Here is a 19,941-nt window from a genome sequence, read left to right on the forward strand (position 1 = left end):
GCCCTGCCTCCAGAGGAGGAGGCAAGCCAACACCATATCCACCAATCAGTCAGGAAAAATACAGATTGAGTTAATGCCAGAAAGGAAATAAAGAGGAAGAGGAAATAAAAACTCACTGGAAGAGTACATTTTAGTTGAGATGGTCAGGAAAGGACTCTGTAAGTAGGGACATTTGAGCTGACATCTAGTGAGAATTAGCCACGTGCGAAGGCATGTGGGACAAGTACTCTAGGCAGAGGCTAAACCTGGAAACAGGAAAATGATATTACATAATTGGAGGGAGAGAAAGGCAGCCAGTATTCTCAGAATGGGAGATGGTATTATAAGATGAATTTGGAAAGGCAAGCAGAAGGCAGATCATATAGTCTTGGAAAACATGGTAAAGAATTTTAATTTCATGCTCGCAAAATAAGAAGCCTGTGAAGACTGTAAGCAGGAATCTAAGAAGCAGAAAACTTGCATTCTGATGCTTCTGCTAACCAGCGATTTCCTTTCTGCTGTGTCCTTTAACTCTCTGAGCCACTATTTCATTACCTGTAAAGCAGCAATAGTAAGTGTGTCACCTGTTTTCTATCTGCCCCCCCCTTTCAGTTCTATTGTCACCCCTCCCCCACAGCCCTGTACTCTCAAGGCCCTCTCAGAGGATTGCAGCAGTGGGCTCCCCCTCAGTCTGCCTCTAGTTGAGTTTAGCCAAGGAAGTCACCAACAGAGGATCAGAAGACAGGAGAGCAAGACAGAGTATTTATTTCCCTAGATTCCTTGCCACTAGGTCACCAAAATTTACCTTTACCCTAGGACACAGTTTCTGTTGGAAGATCCTCACCTACCCCAACTTTAGGCTAAGGAGTGGAAACAGCTCCCCGTTGAGACTAACCCCAGGGCAACACCCTGTGTCCTGTAGTTTCCCTAAATCCTGCCCACATCTTTGTAAATGGTCTTTTCATTCCCTTACCTTCAAACTACCCTATATGAGCATACCATCTGTTCACTGCCAGAACCCTTACTGATAGAATAAGTATTATTTTTCCCATCTTAAAAAAGTCATAGAAGGTAATGTATGTAAAAATTCTTTACTAAGTACAAAGTACTATAAAATATAAAGTATTATTTTCTCCTCTTGTTCTCAAGATCCCAAACTCAGACCAACACTCGTAAGAAAAAAATTCAGCTGTATTATGAACTAAATATACATCTTGGTATAGAGAGGTCCAGGAGTGTAGAACCATAGGGCATTACCAATCATCTCCTAGTCCAACAGTATCATTTTATACATGAGGAAACTAATGCTCAGAGAAATTAAATAATGTGCCAGAAGCCTCAGAATCAAGTCTCTGGATTCTCAATCCAATTATTAGTAGTTGCTTAATAATTTTAAAAAATATAAACACAGTCGACCATCAATAAGTTACTAACACTCTATTTCTAGATCTTAGCAGACCCTTTTTAAAGATTTTTTTTTTTTTTTTATTTGACAGAGATCACAGGTAGGCAGCGAGGCAGGCAGAGAGAGAGAGGAGGAAGCGGGCTCCCTGCCAAGCAGAGAGCCCGATGCGGGGCTCTATCCCAGGACCCTGGAATCATGACCTGAGCTGAAGGCAGAGGCTTTAACCCACTGAGCCACCCAGGCGCCCCTTAGCAGACCCTTTTAATAGCCATTCCACAACTAAATATAGCATAGGGACTAACGATGTAGAGGTAACATATTTATCAACAACCATCATACTCCAGTTATCTAGGGACACCTAATGAAAGGGCAGCATAATCATTAAAATTCAAATAACTTCATAACTAAACTTGGTAATTAAATGAGTCATCCAATGCTAGGATTGAAAAGAACCTTAAAAATCACATAATCCCAATTCTTCTACTTTGAAAGAGGTCAAAATGAAAACTCTGGGTCAGTGGGACTGAGAATTTAAGTCTTCATATTGCCAATCCAGTGAGTTACCCAAGACACTATATTGTTTATAGTTCATAATCAAAATATGAAAACTACCGGTCACATGAAATAAGTGGAAACCTGTGCAGCCTGTGGCATGCAGAACCAGTTAATAAAATGTCCTTGTTCTAGTCTTAAGTATTTTTAAAGTGCATGTATGTATCTGAAGAGAGGGTGGCTAGGGGAAATTTTCTATCCCAGCGTTACAATGTAAGTGGTGAAATTTGAATTTGTCTATCCCTTACTTTTTAAGATGTCTGACTGATGGGGAAAAAAATGATCTTTCAAGTCCCTTAAAACATTTACCTGTAGCTGACAGAAAGAAAAATCCCTTTAAGGACAAGAGGAGATTCCTGATTGGCATAGCTTTTCTTCTCACTGTGGCCTCACCCCAAACTCCTTAGGAATTCCACAGAGGTATGGTACTGTGTGAGGAAGATATCAATAGACCACTTGAATTGGATGGCTTTCAGGGTCACAGCCACCAAAAATGACTCAAATATCTGAGCCTAGTTCCAGAAGTGCAGGAATCCACAATTTCACAGTGTCTGGCCCAGGAACCAGTTTGGATGTGTGTTTTTTAAACATCCAAAGGCCCTAAACCAGCTTTAAAAATTAAACTGAAGCTAAAGAAGGGTGGTCAGCAAGCAATGGCATCTGGGTTTGATAGTTCACAGGACTATTGATCTTAACCTAAAAAGAAATCACAGGTTAGGGTAAATATTTTGCAATCCAGTTTAGTCACTAAAATATGCTATTGCTAGCAGAACTCTGGTTTACAATTATTTTGCGAGACAGACAATATGCCCAGTTTCTTTCCTCATACGCTCAAAGCTTGTTCATTTGTTTTTTTTTTTTTCTGTTGTAGCTGTATTTCCTGTTAGAATCTATGGCTTACAACTACATGTATAACCTTTACTGAATCATAAATCTCTCCTCTTGGTTTATTTTTCCCACATTATTGGTAAATTGTTTTTTTCTTGGAATATTTTTATACCCTAAATTTTAGTTATTGCATATTGTTGACATTTAGCCAAATAAGATTCTATAATATGTGTGTTTTTAAGTTTTTAGCCGGGAAAATATTAAAAATGTTTCCATTTTTCTTATATTCTTTCCATACCTAGTGCGATTTTTGTCCATTCATTTCTCATTCCCTAAGGTATAGAAACCCACTCATGTGCTGGCATTTTGAATGAAACAGGCAAATGTTCAAGTGACAGTCTTGATGCCAAGGATACTTTATTTAGGTCCACCTAACTCAAGGCTTCCTTGAAATTAATTCAGGCTAATGGAGGAATTCTGTCCTTCAAACCTTCCTGACTCATGGGGTGCTTTCCTACCAAATCTTTGGTTTTCCTGGTAGTAAAAGGTCCATAGCACTTGCAGATGGCAATCTCAGAAATGTCTGCCTTATTTTCAGATGTTCCTTTCTAGGTGCATTTAGCCATGTGAGAATAGAGGATATACTTCACAAGCTTTCTTCATAGAAAAAAAAAAAAAAAAAAAACCCAAACGTGAATTTTAGTCTTTATTACCCCTTTATTACCCCTACTTTCAATCCCATCTTGATAATTAGTAAGGATGTGGTTACATGTATACTAGATCCTCTAACTCTATAATTCTATAATACTTGAACACACATTTTAGTTCTTTAGTCTTCCATCTGGGTTCCTTAATACAACCTGCTAAATCATAAATGAAACTCAGTGAGAAAGTGAATTACACCTAACAATTCTAAGGTTTATGTGAACATTAAGGTTTTCAAGTGTCTAAAAGAATAGAAGTTGCAGGTGAATCTTAGTAGAAAGAAACAGACACAACTGCTTTTTCCTAACCTTAGACTTTAGGCAAGTAACTTTCCAAAACATCAGGCTTCTCAAGTGTGATAAAGAGAATATGTAAAAATCTCTGTTTGGGGAAATTTTTGATCAAAATCCCAGGAGGGTCCATTCTCTTTGTCAAGTCCTGAATTAATGATTACTAATTTAGTGAGGGAAAGGCTAAAAACTCTTAAGAGACAGACATCTATAAAAGGTTTTTCTTCAACAAAGTCCTTTTTATTTTCTATTCAAGAAAACATTAAGTAATGAACAAAAAGCACTCACATTAAATTTGCTGCTCTCTACTACTGTTTCCTCCCTTGAAATGTGTCACATGTTGAAACGTAAACCCTGTCCCTCACCTAAGGAAGGGAGAGAGAAAAAAAAAATGTTTGCTTACCATCAATGTCTATAGACAGGACTTGGTTGCCTCTTCACCTGAGGCAGATTTGTTCACTTTTTTGTTTGTTTGTTTGTTTGTTTGACAGAGAGCTAGAGAGAGAGCACGAGTAAGCAGAGCGGCAGGAAGAGGGGGAGAGAGAGAAGCCGGCTCTCCGCTTAGCAGGGAGCCCAATGCGGGGCTCGATCCCAGGACCCTGGAGTCATGACCCGAGCCAAAGGCAGCTGCTTAACCAACTGAGCCACCCGGGCGCCCCAGATTTGTTCACTTTTTAATATGAGATGAATAACAGTGATCAGAACCAACCACAAACTTTACTTTCGAATTTGGGGAACTAAACGAGAGAGGCCCTGTAGTTTCTAAGAGCAATATTGAAAAGTGACAAGCAAACTACAAGTTTCATGATCATGAAAGACAAAGACTGTAAAATATCATTTCGTTTTCTTTTGTTAAAATCTGTGTAATTTATGTTAGGAAAAATGTAAAAAGCAAACATTCCTATACCACACTATTCTAGTGACCAAGGAATATGGCATGGCATATGGTCAGAAAGCCATCTGGTCTGAGAGGCAGAATTGGCTAAGAGTCTCCTAACACAGCCTCATAAAGTTATGATAGGGAGTCACTGAAGTCAAGAGGCCAGCACAGTGCCTGGCACACAAGTAGAGCTCCAGAAATAATCAGCGACCCACCCCTCAAAGGAAGAAAAAGGTATTAGATTACATTATGTTAAATGCATACAGATCCACATAGACATTTTGATCTGTTTCATTTTTAAAATATGGGTTAGTTTTAAATAGATTCTTAAGTTAAAATATTTTAAACCTCCTAGTTTGAAAAGATAGTAGTTTTATTGTATAAAAGATGTTTAAAAACATTTCAAACCATTATGGTCAACATGGTAGACATAAACTTTTCAAAATAGCCAAATAAAATATTTTTTTTTAAAAACTCATACTCTATTGAAGTATAACTGATTATTAAATGATTTTAAAAACATTTATTGAGAAGCCACTCAGGCCACATGAAGAGATCCAAAGCACTATCAGATAGGGTTGTCCCTCCTTTCAAAGAGCCAATGATTTAAATGGAGACCAAGCAAAAGTCTCTGAAAATCAAATCAAAATATATAATTTAAATCACAATTTGGAGAAAAGAGGAAGAAATTGACTGCTTTAATTGCCAAACAACGACACAATATGTGCATTATTTCCCACTACTGAGGCCGGAACAGGCAGTGTAAAACAATGGAATTCTGTTACGTATCAATACATAGGTAAGATTTGGATAGATTCGTATGGGGTGGTAAAGTAGCTTTCCTAAGAGTGAGAGCCCTGTAGGAAAGTATGCAGAAGAACAGAAGGATGCACTTGCAAACGTGAGTAAACTTCTTCATCTGAAAAAGAAACTCATCCCGGAGAGTCTAAATTCTTACAATACCTCTGAGAAAAGAAAGGAAGAAACCAGTGTAAGGCACAATGGATTAAAAAGTCATCAGGAGATGCTGACAGAGCTGGAGGGTGTGCCTTTCACATAAATGGTGTTCCATTAACATTTGTAAAGTGGGTGGTGATTATTCAAGGTTTAAAACGTGGGTGGCGTGTGCATATAATCAATATAATCTCCCAAACCTTTTGTAAATAAGCCTTTGGGACTACTGAAACAACCATAAACCTTCCTACACAAGGTACCTGACTAAACGGCTGACTTTATTATTTATGACACTCCAAGGAGCATAAGGAAGCGCTTAGAGCAAAAAATACATATATTTGAAAAGTAGCTGAGGTAGTGGTAGAAAGATAAAATATGCACTTCTCTCAAGGAAAGAAAAGAAAGAAGAAAAGGAGGAGGAGAGGAGAAGGTATGGAGAGGAACAAGAAGGGTACACCAAGCAATATGAGACAAAACTAAGTCTAAAATACAGCATGCAACTGAATGTAAAATTAGCTTTAGGTTTCCTGGAAATCAAAGCAAAACATAAAATACAAAGGTTGCTACTCAATTATTGCCTAGTAGAAGAAAGCATACCAGTCATCACATCAAGGACACAGAATTGTGTCATGGCACTGAACTCTAATGAAAATATTTTGATCAAGCTCCAATTCTTTTGAAAAGCGAAATTAGGGGCACCTGAGTGGCTCAGTGGGTTAAAGCCTCTGCCTTCCGCTCAGGTCATGATCCCAGGGGCTTGGGATCGAGCCCCACATTGGGCTCTCTGCTCAGCAGGGAGCCTGCTTCCTCCTCTCTCTGCCTGCCTCTCTGCCTACTTGTGATCTGTCTGTCAAATAAATAAAATCTTTAAAAAAATAAAAGATAAAAATAAATAAAAAGTGAAATTAAACAGCAATATATATATCTGATGACAATTTTCTAGAAAATGAAGAGACATTATGTATACCGTCTTTTCTCATACTGACACACACTAAAGGCTAAGGACATAATATAAAGTCATAGTTCCATGTAATTATGTCAAAGCTAACTGAATAAAGTAGATTTCTAATGATGTGGCATATTGCTGGGGTAATAGTAGTCCTGACAAATAATTATTTAACATTTTCTTTAAACCATTACTTTGGGGCGCCTGGGTGGCTCAGTGGGTTAAAGCCTCTGCCTTCGGCTCAGGTCATGATCCCAGAGTCCTGGGATCGAGGCCCACATCGGGCTCTCTGCTCAGTGGAGAGCCTGCTTCCTCCTCTCTCTCTGACTGCCTTTCTGTCTACTTGTGATCTATCTCTCTGTCAAATAAATAAATAAAATCTTTAAAAAAAAAACAAAAAACAAACAAACAAAAAAAAACCATTACTTTGGATATGAATTGTGTCAGCTAAGTTTCTGATAGTTAAGGCATAGCAAAAAATTAAAAATTAAGATCTTTATAAAAAATCTAGTTATCATGATTATTAATTGAATTATATGTTATTACACACTTTGTCTCATTTTCATGCTTTGTTTTTCAGATTTATAAGTGACAAAGCTGATGTTTTTGTGTGAAAATTAGAAAGTTTAACTTGGCCTCAGTTCAAATTCTGCTCCATAAAACAAGGAGTAGAACACCTCATCCTAGATTTTGATAGCAAGAATCACCAGATGTCACTAAGTATCATAAAACAATCTTGTGATTTTATAGAATACTTCATTTTTAAGCAACACTCCATCTTCATGGGCCTCCAAAGATCATTTAGAACCAAATCGCCACCCAAATAACTAAATGAGTTAAACAATTAGTGTTTTTCAGCATTATCCATATGGGTGTTAAATAAAGTCTGCCTAAAGGGATAATTTTTTTTTTATAATTGATACTTAACCATTCCTTCTGTTAGCAATTAGCCAACAGTTTCAATTGCTCATTCACACCACTCCCAGTAGACTTTGGTATAAATCCAACAAAGAGAAAGGATGTTTAGCTTCCATTTTTGCTACAATAACAAGGTATATACTTAGTTAATCTAAAATTTGTCCACCTGCTTAAGTTGAGATGGAAAGATAATTACTTAAGACTTCACATAGTTAAGGATGGAAAAATAGTTACTTCTATCCATTAGATCCTAACACGTTAAGAACCTACATTGAAGTCATATGCACTTATCCATAGACCTTAAAGGCAAATAATGAATTAATAAATACCACAAAAAGTCTTAAATTATTTTTATCTCATTGTCTTTACTAACTGATTAAAACATAGCTGTGGTACAGTAGAAGAGCTGTGGTTAAAATCAAAATCTTTTGCATTAAATATAATGAGATTGAAAGTATAAAATGGATAGCCCTGAATCTATAATTTGTTGAGAACACAGCAGATGTGCATAAGTGAGGAATATCTATTTAACCTCATAGCCTTATATGATGTGGAGACTGAGAACTATCTGTTTATTAAGTAGTCCATACTTTGAGTCCAACATAAGAAACAGTGTTCTATTTTAGAAATCTTGAGGTCATCGCTAGAAACAAAAGCACTTGGTAGTAAAACAACCTTTAGTGGGACTTGTTCAATTTTAGTGGTTAGAGGTGTGTTTAGAAAAGGGGGGAGGGACACCTGGGTGGTACAGTTAGTTAAGTGTCTGCCTTTGGCTTAGGTCATGATCTCAAGGTCCTGGGGTCAAGCCCTGTGTCAGGCTCCCTGCATAGCTGGGAGTCTGCTTCTCCCTCCCTCTCTGCCTCTGCCCCTCTCCCTGCTCATGCACGCTCTCTCTCTTTCTCTCTCTTTCTCAAATAAATAAAAATTTTAAAAAAGAAAATTTTTTAAAAATGAAGTTGCTGCATCCAAGATAGGGAGATGATGAAGTTTTTAACACAGGAGGAAAATCTTGCAGAGCTTTAGGTTCTAAGAGAAATTGATGCACTAAAAGCAGAGAAGTAGGTTAATAAGGTGGCAGAATAGGAAACTACATGCTCTCCTTCCCTCAACAGATGCCAAGTTAACACAACAAATGGACCATCATACCTCTGTGAGAATTCCAGAGGCCTGTTGAGAAGCTACAGTACCCAGGCCATAATTGTGGAGAGACTGGTAGGGCTGGAAAATTATCATTTTGCATCCAAGTAAGGACTTACTTGGGCTAGAATCATCAGTGGATGTTAAATCTAGGGGGTAGTTTTGATGAATAGCAGATAATACATGGTCTCACAGTATCTCCCCACCGACTGCATACAAATTGTAAGAAAAAATAAAGCCACAATTATACAATGGAATATTATACAGTAGAAAAAAAGCAGTCAACACCTTGACCAAGGTAATCAAGTTAACTTCACCAATGAGGAACAGAAAGATATCGTGCATCTCCATATGTGAAACCCTGAGAACTCATCGTCATCTATGATGTATTTCAGCCAAGAAGGTATAACCTGAATCTAATTATGAAGTAATATCAGCCAAACCCAAAATGATGAATATTATTTTCAAAAAACAGAGAAGGGGGAAACCTGGGTGACAGTTGAGCATCCGACTCTTGGTTTCAGCTCAGGTTGTGATCTCAGGCTCATGGAATCACGCCCCATGTCAGGCTCCCTGCTCACCCCAGAGTCTGCTTAAGATTCTCTCCCTCTCCCTCTGTGCTTCCCCCAACTTGCATGCACACTCTCTCTCTCTCTAAAATAAATAAATCAGTCTTAAAAAAAAAACACACAGAGGAGAAAAATATTCTTCAAATAGGTCAAGGTCATGGGGAGAAGTTAAGTTGGCAGGATAGTAGGGAGACCCTGGGCTTGCCTTGTCTCTCGATAGCAGCTAAATCAACATCAAATCCTTTTGAATAACTAGGAAATCAATCTGAGGATTAAGAAAACAATCTGCACAATTGGACAGAGAGAACATGGCAGATGTAAGGTTTGGAGACGTGAATTGGGGGAGAGAAGAGCTACAGTGCTATGAAGGGGAGGGAGCCCTTTTCATGGAGAAAAGTCAGGGAGAGAGTAGAAGAGAGAGCAGCGTGTAGGGTTTGTGCAAGATGCCATGGTGTGGGGATCCCCTGGGAGGGGAGATTTTTTTCATTCTTCCATGAGGGCCTCCTGAACGGCAGCAGCCATGAGTCCCCTTCCTCAGGGATAAGAAGGAGGGTGATGCCATCTTCCACACTCCACTACCTTCCCTATACCCCCCACCCCCAACACACAGGCATTGTTGGACTTCAAAGAGAAACACAGCACCTCCAGTGGAGGCTGGGGTCACTTAACACCAAATGCCACTCCCGGACTTCCAGCAGGGTCATCTTTACTAAGGCAGGTCTGACTGTGAGCCAGCTCAGTGAGTCTCTCCCTCAGAAGACCACCACAGACCCCCACATGTACCAAGTCTACTGAAAATAGAGTGCTCCAAAGCATCAGCTTCAGTTCTGGGGGAGCTAGGTTCAGGCTTTCCTTTTTTTTTTTAAGATATTTTTCATTTATTTGACGGAGAGAGAGGTCGCAAGTAGTCAGAGAGGCAGGCAGAGAGAGAGGAGGAAGCAGGCTCCCCACCGAGAGGAGAGCCCGATGCGGGGCTCGATCCCAGAACCCTGGGACCATGACCTGAGTCGAAGGCAGAGGCTTTAACCCACTGAGCCACCCAGGCGCCCCAGGCTTTTCTTTAAAAAAAAAATTTTTTTCTATTTTCTTATACACACACACACACACACACACACACTCTCTCTCTCTCTCTAATAAGAAGCGCTGTCATACAAAATGAGGTACAAAGAATCTATAGATTCTATAGAGATAAAAGCTGCCAAATGTTCAGAACTTTCCTTCTTCCTCTTATGAACACACAGAACCGACAAGTAATATCTGAGGGACTATAAATTTATATAATGATTCTTTTTCAGTTCATGTTGAACTGAATTTATTCAGACTTAACATGAAGGAAAACCCAAAGGTTAGTACTTTCTGAAGTACTGAAGAGATATGGATCTAAATTATTGTTAAGTAAACTGATATTTATTTCCATTTATATAATCACTATTATATTTATATAATCAATTTTATATATATCAATATATATATAAATATATATATAATCAATATTATATAATCACTATTATATAATCTCTATTTCTTGAGATAAGAATAAAACTCTCAGAATCTATGCATCTATGCCTCTCTATAATGTAATCTAGAGGATCTGTGGCACACAGCACCAGCCAAAAGGAGCATAGTTACCACAAGTAATAGAAGGCTTTTCAATAATTGGCTCCGTTATAAAAAGCCTGCAGTTAGTGGGATTGAACAGATTTATTACCATGGTTCAATGTATTTAGCGAGGAATAACTCTTGAAAGTTAAATTAAGGTAAGTTCTTAAATGATAAAATCATGTAACTTTACTGTATTTATCAGCCATACTGACTTTTTTTAAACTCATGTTTTTGTTTTTTTAGTTTTTTCTATAAGTGATCCATCTTTCAGAAGCCATGAATTATCCTGGATGTCTTTTGCTTCCTTCCGTATTCGAAAAAAGACACATATTCAGTTGCAGTTTCAGCCTCTTTCTGCAGATGGCATCTTATTTTATGTTGCACAACACTTAAAAGCACAATCAGGTAAAGCTGGCAGGATGTTTATGGTGGAGGGGGTTGGGACCCTAACAAATTCCCAGTAGTCTTTTAAGTAATGTGTAATGGAGTATTTTTATTTTTTTAAGTCACTGAGCCTATAAAATATGTAAATACTTGATACTTATATGTTCTGTTATCACTGCAAGTGTATGTTTATGAACTGACTAACTATAAATTTCAATAAAGTAGCAAGAGCTATAGAATTAAAGTTAGCAAAAACCAAATATAGTATATTCTCAACTGCATAACACTCCCATCACAAAAGAGGTTGAAGCCAAGTATAATAGTTTTTATGTCAAAAGGAACAAAATATGTATATAAAAAATAAATGAAAGGAAGTCACGATTGATATATTTCCAGTAAATCCATCCACATTTATAGCTCCAAAAATTTTCTTTAAGTTATTCAACATGTTATCTACATAGTAAACCTAGGATTCACATTCCAAAATAAGTTTGTAAAAATATTTTTAACTATAAAAGTAGAACAATTATTGCAGAATAATATGGAATAAAAATATCCATGCAGTATGTTGCAGTTTAAAAAATTGTTTTTGAGTTTTTATTACTTTACTGTTGATTTCCATTTTCATATATCTTTCTCCAGAATTTTGATGAAGACATCTGCATTTATAGTTACATTTCTATTGAAAAATATTTTTAAATTTTACATTTGGCTTTTCTTTCATCTTGTTTCTCAGAAAATGAAATTTTAGTATTGGGAAATAATTAAATCGGTTTTTGTTTTCCACAGCCAACACAAATGATACCCTGATTTTCACAATCTAATCTAAGTAGCTCTTTTGAATGTGTCTTAATATGCTGCTAAATGATTAGAATATCAGAGAATTAGACTAAAGTGTTTCCATCTCAATGCACTGGTGAAATACCTTCAAAATAATTTCAAAGAGAAAAGATAATCTTAAAGAATTGATTGTACTACAAAATATATCTTAGAAGAGATTTGTTTTCCTGAGATTTTCTATTTCATTTTAAATTTATGATTAAATCTCCCTGTTAAAAAGTCAAATGAAAGAATTGTCCACAAAGAGAAACTTTCTACTTCTAAATCAAGAGACATTAAAAAAATCAACTTTAGTTATGTTGCCCATTAAAAAACTCAGGATTAACCTTTGTATGGTTAAGGGCATAAAATCAGGGGATATATTTGGCACTGTACTGGCAAAGACTGTCATAATGTAGTTTTATAATTAGTACACTAGATACATATTTATGTTTATGTATGTTAAATTAAAAGCTCATACACATTAATATATATAGGAATCCAAAAGCATATTTTTCTTACATCTGTTATTAAATGGCACTTCATGTCAGTCAAGATTTTCCTTTTTTCTGCCTCAGACACTGTTTACAAAGAGAGATGAAAACAGATATATCAGTTTCATGTCATGGTTGGTGCTGCATCTGACACTTAAGTAAGGAAATCATGAAAACTCTAAAATATTAAAAATCTAAGCTTCACATTCCCAGACTCAGATTAACCTAAAGGTATTTATCAGATGAAAAACATTTATTTATTTATTTATTAGTGTTCAGTTGGTGTAATGAAGTGGTAAAGTATATTTCATTTATTTACAGTTGCATAAAATACAAGTGATGTTTTCGTACTTTGTACCTTCTTTAAGAGTTATGACTGATGTAAACATTAACTGAGCCCTCTGATTCTCTGCTGAGAGGAGCTTCTCCTAAAAAAAAATGCCCATTAAATACACAATGTAAAAAAATAAATTGGTATCAGCAACCAAATAGGTTTTCATATGTGAAAAGCCTAATTTTCAGTTTATAAGGTATCTCTTATCTCTGTAGAGGTTAATAATTTTAATAATCTCAAATAACATAAAATTTAAAACAAAATGATAATTTCAAAATTGTCTTCATTGATTTGAGATCTTTGATTTTGGAAAGAGATTTTAAAGAAATATACCCTTGGCACCTGTTCATCCATTGCTGTTAACTATTTCATACCTTAAAGTGTTTTGATACACAAAAGTTACCAATACTATATTAAGCACAAATAATCACAGACAGCCTGAATTCATCTTGATATAGTTATAATCCTCACAAAATATGTTTTTAAAAAAGCCTGGTCATCTACAATGTAATGTTAAAAATACTCAAACAAATAATAAAAGATAAGTAAGGTAATATTACCTTCACTTTCCTGTTAGGGAGATCAAAGTATATAAAATTTCCCTAATATACTTCTTCTATAGCCCCTCCACAAATGTGAGGTCCTAAAAGGTTGCTTTGATCTCTGATGCATGGCTGGGGTGGCAGGTGAGGGGTGGAGGCAATGGCAGCACAGATGAGGGAGGGAGGGCCCTAGACATGGTTAAATAGGCATTAAATAGCCAAGGTGAATTATTTATGATGTTCATTCCATTTATGACCTCAGTTTCTTAGAAGGACTGTCCACTAGTGGTCAACTTCTAACATATACTTACCCTAATACCAGTCTGTACTCATGACTCATGACTACAGCAATGACCCATGTTCTAGTCTACTAAAATAAAGATTTGCATAACAAAATCTGCCAATACAGTTACAACAGCAATTTTAGTTTCCAAGGACACAGAGGGGGGAAAAGAAAAACACTTTTTTGGGGGTCAGTTCTCCACAAGACAAAAACATACCCGCAAAACTGTTAAAGTAAGCCACCCTTGGGGCACCTGGGTGGCTCAGTGGGTTAAAGCCTCTGCCTTCAGCTCAGGTTGTGATCCCAGGGTTCTGGGATGGAGCCCCACATTGGGCTCTTTGCTCAGCAGGGAGTCTGCTTCCTCCTCTCTCTCTGCCTACCTTCTGCCTACTTGTGATCTCTGTCAAATAAATAAATCTTAAAAAAAAAATAATAATCTTTCCTTGGCAGAAGTATTCTCTTTGCTCTTAGAGTTGACAATTTAACCAGTGATATTATAGATCACATCTTTAGCTTTCCTAATCATTTTTTAGATATTTTATATTCCAATGTAGCCCTTCACCGTAACACTGTTTACTACAGGACACTCTATGACACAAGTAGCAAGAGAAACTTCTTCCGTAATACTGTGAAGATTTGTGTCCACTTACAGTCCACAAAGTATATTCAGAGTGTTATACATTTTTAAAACTTAGTATCAATTATGTTTCATTGTTCTAGTTTCTTATGGTACAAAAATTTAGATGATTCAGTCCACATTTAATCTTCTTTCATATTAAAAGTTTGCAAATGCTGCTTCTCTCTCTTTAGACTTAAAATATTATTCATGTTAGAAAATAGATGAAGTGAATTTCTTCCTTTTCTTGGATTTTTTTTTTGTACATCATTATAGGATAAAGAGGTTATATTTCTTGCTTTCAGCCTCAAGCTAGTATTTGAGAAATACTCTGCGTCATCTCACCCTACAACTATACAAAGGTGAATTTTTTTAAAGATTTTATTTATTTATTTGACAGAGATCATAAGTAGGCAGAAAGGCAGATAGAGTGGGGGAGAAAGCAGTCTCCCCGTTGAGCAGAGAGCCCGATGCGGGGCTCAATTCCAGAACCCTGGGATTATGACCTGAGCTGAAGGCAGAGGCTTTAACCCACGGAGCCACCCAGGTGCCCCACAAAGGTGATCCCTTAATTCAACAATTGTATATTTATATTTAGCATCTAAATATTGTATATTTAGCATCTAATTATGTGCCAGGTACTATGCTAGGTACTGGAGATAAACTGTTGGGCCAAATCAGACACAGAAGTTTACAAACTAGTGGATGAGGCAGCTGTTAATCAAATAATCACAGATGTAATGACAGATTATATTCACTAGAAATTCTCTATAAGAAAAATGATTAAGAGACCCATATTTTGCATGGAATCATATAGTTTTCTCAAGCAGAAATCATAGGTGTAGGAGTGGAGAATTGTTAGGTCTCCCAGCTGTCCTAGAATAATGGTCTGAAGTGGACCACAAGGATGAATAGAAGAATGGACACTTTGTAGGAGGGGAGTGAAGGAGTGTGGCACTGCCCAAGAAAAAAAGGAAGAGCAGCATGTGCCAAGAAATCTCCTTGGATAAGAAAAGAAAACATGGTTGTGAAATGTTAGAGGAAAAAAAAAATGCTATTTTGAGGAAGGTATCTCCATAGTTTGCTAACCTCTTAAAACAGTCTTACACTGAAGGGCTGCATTCTTTACTAGGCACCGAGTTGCATTTACTTTTCATCTGAACACCTCACTGCAATTTCATACATATGCTGGATCATATTTGTTCAGATTTGTTCACAGATGACAATACAATTTTAAAGTGAGATAAATATTGTGAAGGAGGGAATCATGGTGCAATTAAAGAACTAATAGAAACAAACCTGACCAACTCTGGGGGAATCAAGGAACACTTCTCTGAGGAAGTGGCATTTAAACTCTGACCTGGGGGCGCCTGGGTGGCTCAGTGGGTTAAGCCGCTGCCTTCGGCTCGGGTCATGATCTCGGGGTCCTGGGATCGAGTCCCGCATCGGGCTCTCTGCTCAGCAGGGAGCCTGCTTCCTCCTCTCTCTCTCTGCCTGCCTCTCTGTCCACTTGTGATCTCTCTCTGTCAAATGAATAAATAAAAAATCTTAAAAAAAAAAAAAAAAAAAAAAAAAAAACTCTGACCTGAAGGGTAGTAGTCACCTAGGTGAGATGGAATGGGGACGTGAGGGAGTATTCCAAGAAAAAAGAAAACAACATATGCAAAGATTCTGAGGCAAGAACAAGGTCAGTGTTGTTGGAGTAAAGGGATTAGAGAAAGAGGGGAGAATACACTCCAGGTAAATCTAGAGAAAGGGGCAAGGGACTCGCTGAGGTTCTATACATGTTAAGGATTTTAGGCTCTTATCTCAACAACAACGAATGCCATTAAAAGGTGGTATAATGACCAGATCTTTTCATTTGAAAAGATCATTTTAGCTTCAGTGTTGATTCTAAAATCAATAGAAAGGAAGTGAGGAGACTCTAGCAATCGATTAAGCTGGAGATGACAGTAAAACTAATGAAGGTGCGCAGACAGAATAAGAGGTTTACAGTAAACCAAAATGCTGATAAATCTGTTTCATTAGAGACCTATCTTTGATAGACTGATTATTGTGGAACAAAAAAAATATATGGAATTGAGGATCAAACCTAAATTTTTGGTTTGAAGAACTGGAGGACAAGGGAGTGACTCACTGGGTTTGGAAAGACCAGAAGATGCCAGGTGTGTGGGAGGAAGTTCACAAACTGAAATATGAACTTTGGAGTTTGATGAGCCTTTAAAATATCCAAGCAGAGATCTCAGCTAAGGATTTGTGTCGTTGTAGACGGAACCTGATGCGGAGGACATGGATGAAACTTTGGGGAGCATACACTGTAAGCACCAGAATTAACTGCTCGTAATCCTCGTGCTTACTTCTTCAATCTCAAAAACAGAATCAGCAGCTTGGAGTAACACATCTAAGTTACTTTTTACACATTCATCCTTAACCATATAAAATCATTAAAGGAAAGCCTCACTTTAACTGAAGAACCACAATACATTCATTCAGTGTGAAATATTTACAACTAGGAAAAACTTACGTGGCCAATTCCTGAATAATACAAGATGTATGTACGAATATATACAGATATATTTTTATCTGTAAATGGAAACAAAATTCTCTAACATTATTGTGTTCAAGACTATTGCTTTTTTTCCCCAAAACCAAAGCTTACTCAAATGGCCAAAAGGCAAGAGTTTTTAATGGAGCAACATTTTACGTTACTAATTAACTCGTTTTCTTTCTCAATAGGTGATTTTTTATGTATATCCTTAGTAAATGGTTCTGTTCAATTTCGCTACAACCTTGGTGATGGAACTATCATTCTAGAAACTCTCCAAAAAGTAACGACGGATGGAAGTACTTGGCATGTGATTAAAGCAGGAAGAGTTGGTGCAGAAGGCTACCTGGATCTGGATGGGATAAATGTAACGGAAAAAGCCAACGCTAGAATGAGCTCCCTGGACACACATACTGACTTCTATATTGGGGGAGTGTCATCCTTGAATCTTGTAAACCCTATGTCCATAGCAAGTGAACCTATAGGTTTTCATGGTTGTGTCCGAGAAGTTATTATAAATAATCAAGTATTACAACTAACTGAATTAGGAGCAAAACGAGGTTCAAATGTAGGTGACTGTGATGGGACACCCTGTGAGTACAATGTGTGCAGAAATAGGGGTGAATGTGTAGTAAATGGCACAACTTTTTCTTGCAGATGTTTGCCACATTGGGCTGGAAATACATGTGACCGGTCTGTGTATTGTTTAAATAATCTTTGTCTTCACCAATCTCTATGTATACCTCAAGAGTCATATTCTTACACTTGTTTGTGTGCTTTGGGTTGGGTGGGAAAGTATTGTGAAAACAAAACTTCATTTTCAACTGCAAAATTTATGGGTAATTCTTACATTAAATACATTGATCCAGATTACAGGAGGAGAAACCTTCAGTTCACTACTATATCCTTAAATTTCAGTACCGCTGAAACAGAAGGCTTAATTGTATGGATAGGAAAAGCTCAAAATGAAGAAAGTGATTTTCTGGCAATTGGTCTCCATAATCAGTCCTTGAAAATAGCAGTTAACTTAGGAGAAAGCATTTCTGTGCCTATGACCTATAACAATGGCACATTCTGTCATAATAAATGGTACCATGTAAGAGTAATTCAAAATCAGACTCTTATTAAGGCCTACCTAGATGACAATCTAGTCATCTCTGAGGATATTGACCCCCACAAAAAATTTGTTGCTCTAAACTATGATGGCATTAGTTATCTAGGGGGCTTTGAATATGGCCAAAAGGTAAATAAAGTGACTCGAGAGATTTTTAAAAGAGCTTTTGTAGGCAAAATTAAAGATGTATTTTTTCAGGACTCAAAAAAAATTGAGCTAATTAAATCAGAGGGATACAATGTCTTTAATGGAGATGAACAAAATTAATTATATAAACTACTAGTGATTTTAATTTACAAAATGTATGTGTAAATGTAGTTGTTTCAGATAGTCATTTCTTTGGCACACTGTAGTCTAAATGCTACACATCTTTTTCTATAAGTTTATAAAATATAGCTGAGGAAACGATTTGTTTTCCTACACCCAATATATCTGTAAATCTGTTGATTCCAAAGTTTTTACCCCATTTTGTGTTTACACAAATTTGTTTACACAAATTTCAAATAAAATTTAGGTGGGATAAATGATACAAAGAAAAATAAATGAAAAAGCAAATAACCATAGAAAAATAAAAATTATATTAGAAATAACTATATTTCATGGCTCAGTTATGAGTATTTACACAATTGAAATAATGTGAAATTTAAATATGGACTTAAACAAAAAGAAGGCAGAGGTGGAGAAAGGCAGGGTTGGCTGGTGAGGGTTAAATACTTATCTTCCACAGTAAGACATTAATAGTTTTTGCAACTTTTTCTTTTTTTTAGCATATACCATGTTACAAATATGAAGGCAAACATCCTAAGAAATGGCTAAAAGAATAAAAAATAGTTACCTCTGGAGAAAAGAATAGTGCAAACACTGTGTTGGGTTGTTGTTATAAACCTTACAGACTTACTTGACCTTTTAAAACAGGTACTTCTATAACTCATCAAATATAAAACGAAACTTTATTTACACTTAACTTTTCAAGTCTAGAGTTCTCACAATTGGACATAAAGCAGGTTCTGAATAGTACCATTGATTATCTCTGTACCATTAAAAGCATAACTTGTGAAAGTCCATTTTACCCAACCACCATTTATTAATATACTTGTGAATAGAATTTTCTCTCCCAACCCCACTCCACCACGGCGGATGGGGAAAGTAGTTATTGCTGTTGTTATTTAGGATTTTTAGAGTTTAATATTTGTGACAGTTCGGCCACCAAGAAAGCAACGGACACCACCAATGACACAATGCACTAATAGGTAGGACTATGTGGAGGAAAAAAAAATTATCTTAATAAGCAACTTGTAGACTTTTGAAAGGAAAAGTACATAATTATCTTATTAAATGGAGAAGAGTTTACAAATAAAAGGACTGGTGCATGGTTAACTTCTCAATGCTATTAAGCAGGATCTGCCTCTGCAGGTTCCAGTATGTACAAAGAAACGAGGTAAGCAGTTTATCATTTGAAGGATTTTAGATCTGGGGGCAGGGGTTGTTTTTGCCAAACCACTGCAATCAGAAAGCTGAAGATGCCCTTGGAGGGCCCCAGAACTAAAGTGAAGAATTTTGGCACCAGTGGGACATAAATTGTCCCCAAGTATATTAACATTAGAAAACGTGTGTGAACAAAGATAATGTAAAACTGCAGAATGTCTACATATTGATCCAAAGTAGTTTTTTTGTTTTAACAAAAACCATGCAAGAAAACTGCCCAGTGTTTGCTGAAAAACTGTGACCTAAATTTGTTTTGGATTGTACCATTTAACTTTGGTGATATTAAGATAATGATACCTGCTCTTAAATTGTTTTGATGGCTGATAATTAGATCTAACTTCAAAGATATACATTTTATGTATACAGGTAAGAAAGCTGTTCTATGTAAGGCTACCAAAGCTTCAATGAACCACACCCCCTATCACAGTAGGCCACGTATTCCCTCAAAATAAATGCAGAGTACTATCCTTAAAGCAGCCCTTCCCAACATTTCAGCAGACCCCTGAAAGCCCATAAATTTTCTGGGGATCCCCAGAGTACTTCTTTTCTCAATGACAATT

The 19,941-nt window shown here is 36.7% G+C and overlaps 1 protein-coding gene across 1 annotated transcript in view; it reads left to right on the forward strand.

The window, feature by feature from the left end:
• EYS (eyes shut homolog) overlaps positions 1-18,479 on the forward strand; it is a 1,828,849-nt gene extending 1,810,370 nt beyond the window's left edge. Inside the window, 2 exon segments of the mRNA XM_047734324.1 lie at positions 11,009-11,170; positions 16,974-18,479. Of these exon segments, the coding sequence (XP_047590280.1) occupies positions 11,009-11,170; positions 16,974-18,163 (1,352 nt within the window). The 3' untranslated portion in view covers positions 18,164-18,479.
• The last annotated feature ends 1,462 nt before the right edge of the window (positions 18,480-19,941 follow it).

This window comes from Lutra lutra, chromosome 6 (assembly GCF_902655055.1).
Source record: "Lutra lutra chromosome 6, mLutLut1.2, whole genome shotgun sequence".
NCBI lineage: Eukaryota > Metazoa > Chordata > Mammalia > Carnivora > Mustelidae > Lutra > Lutra lutra.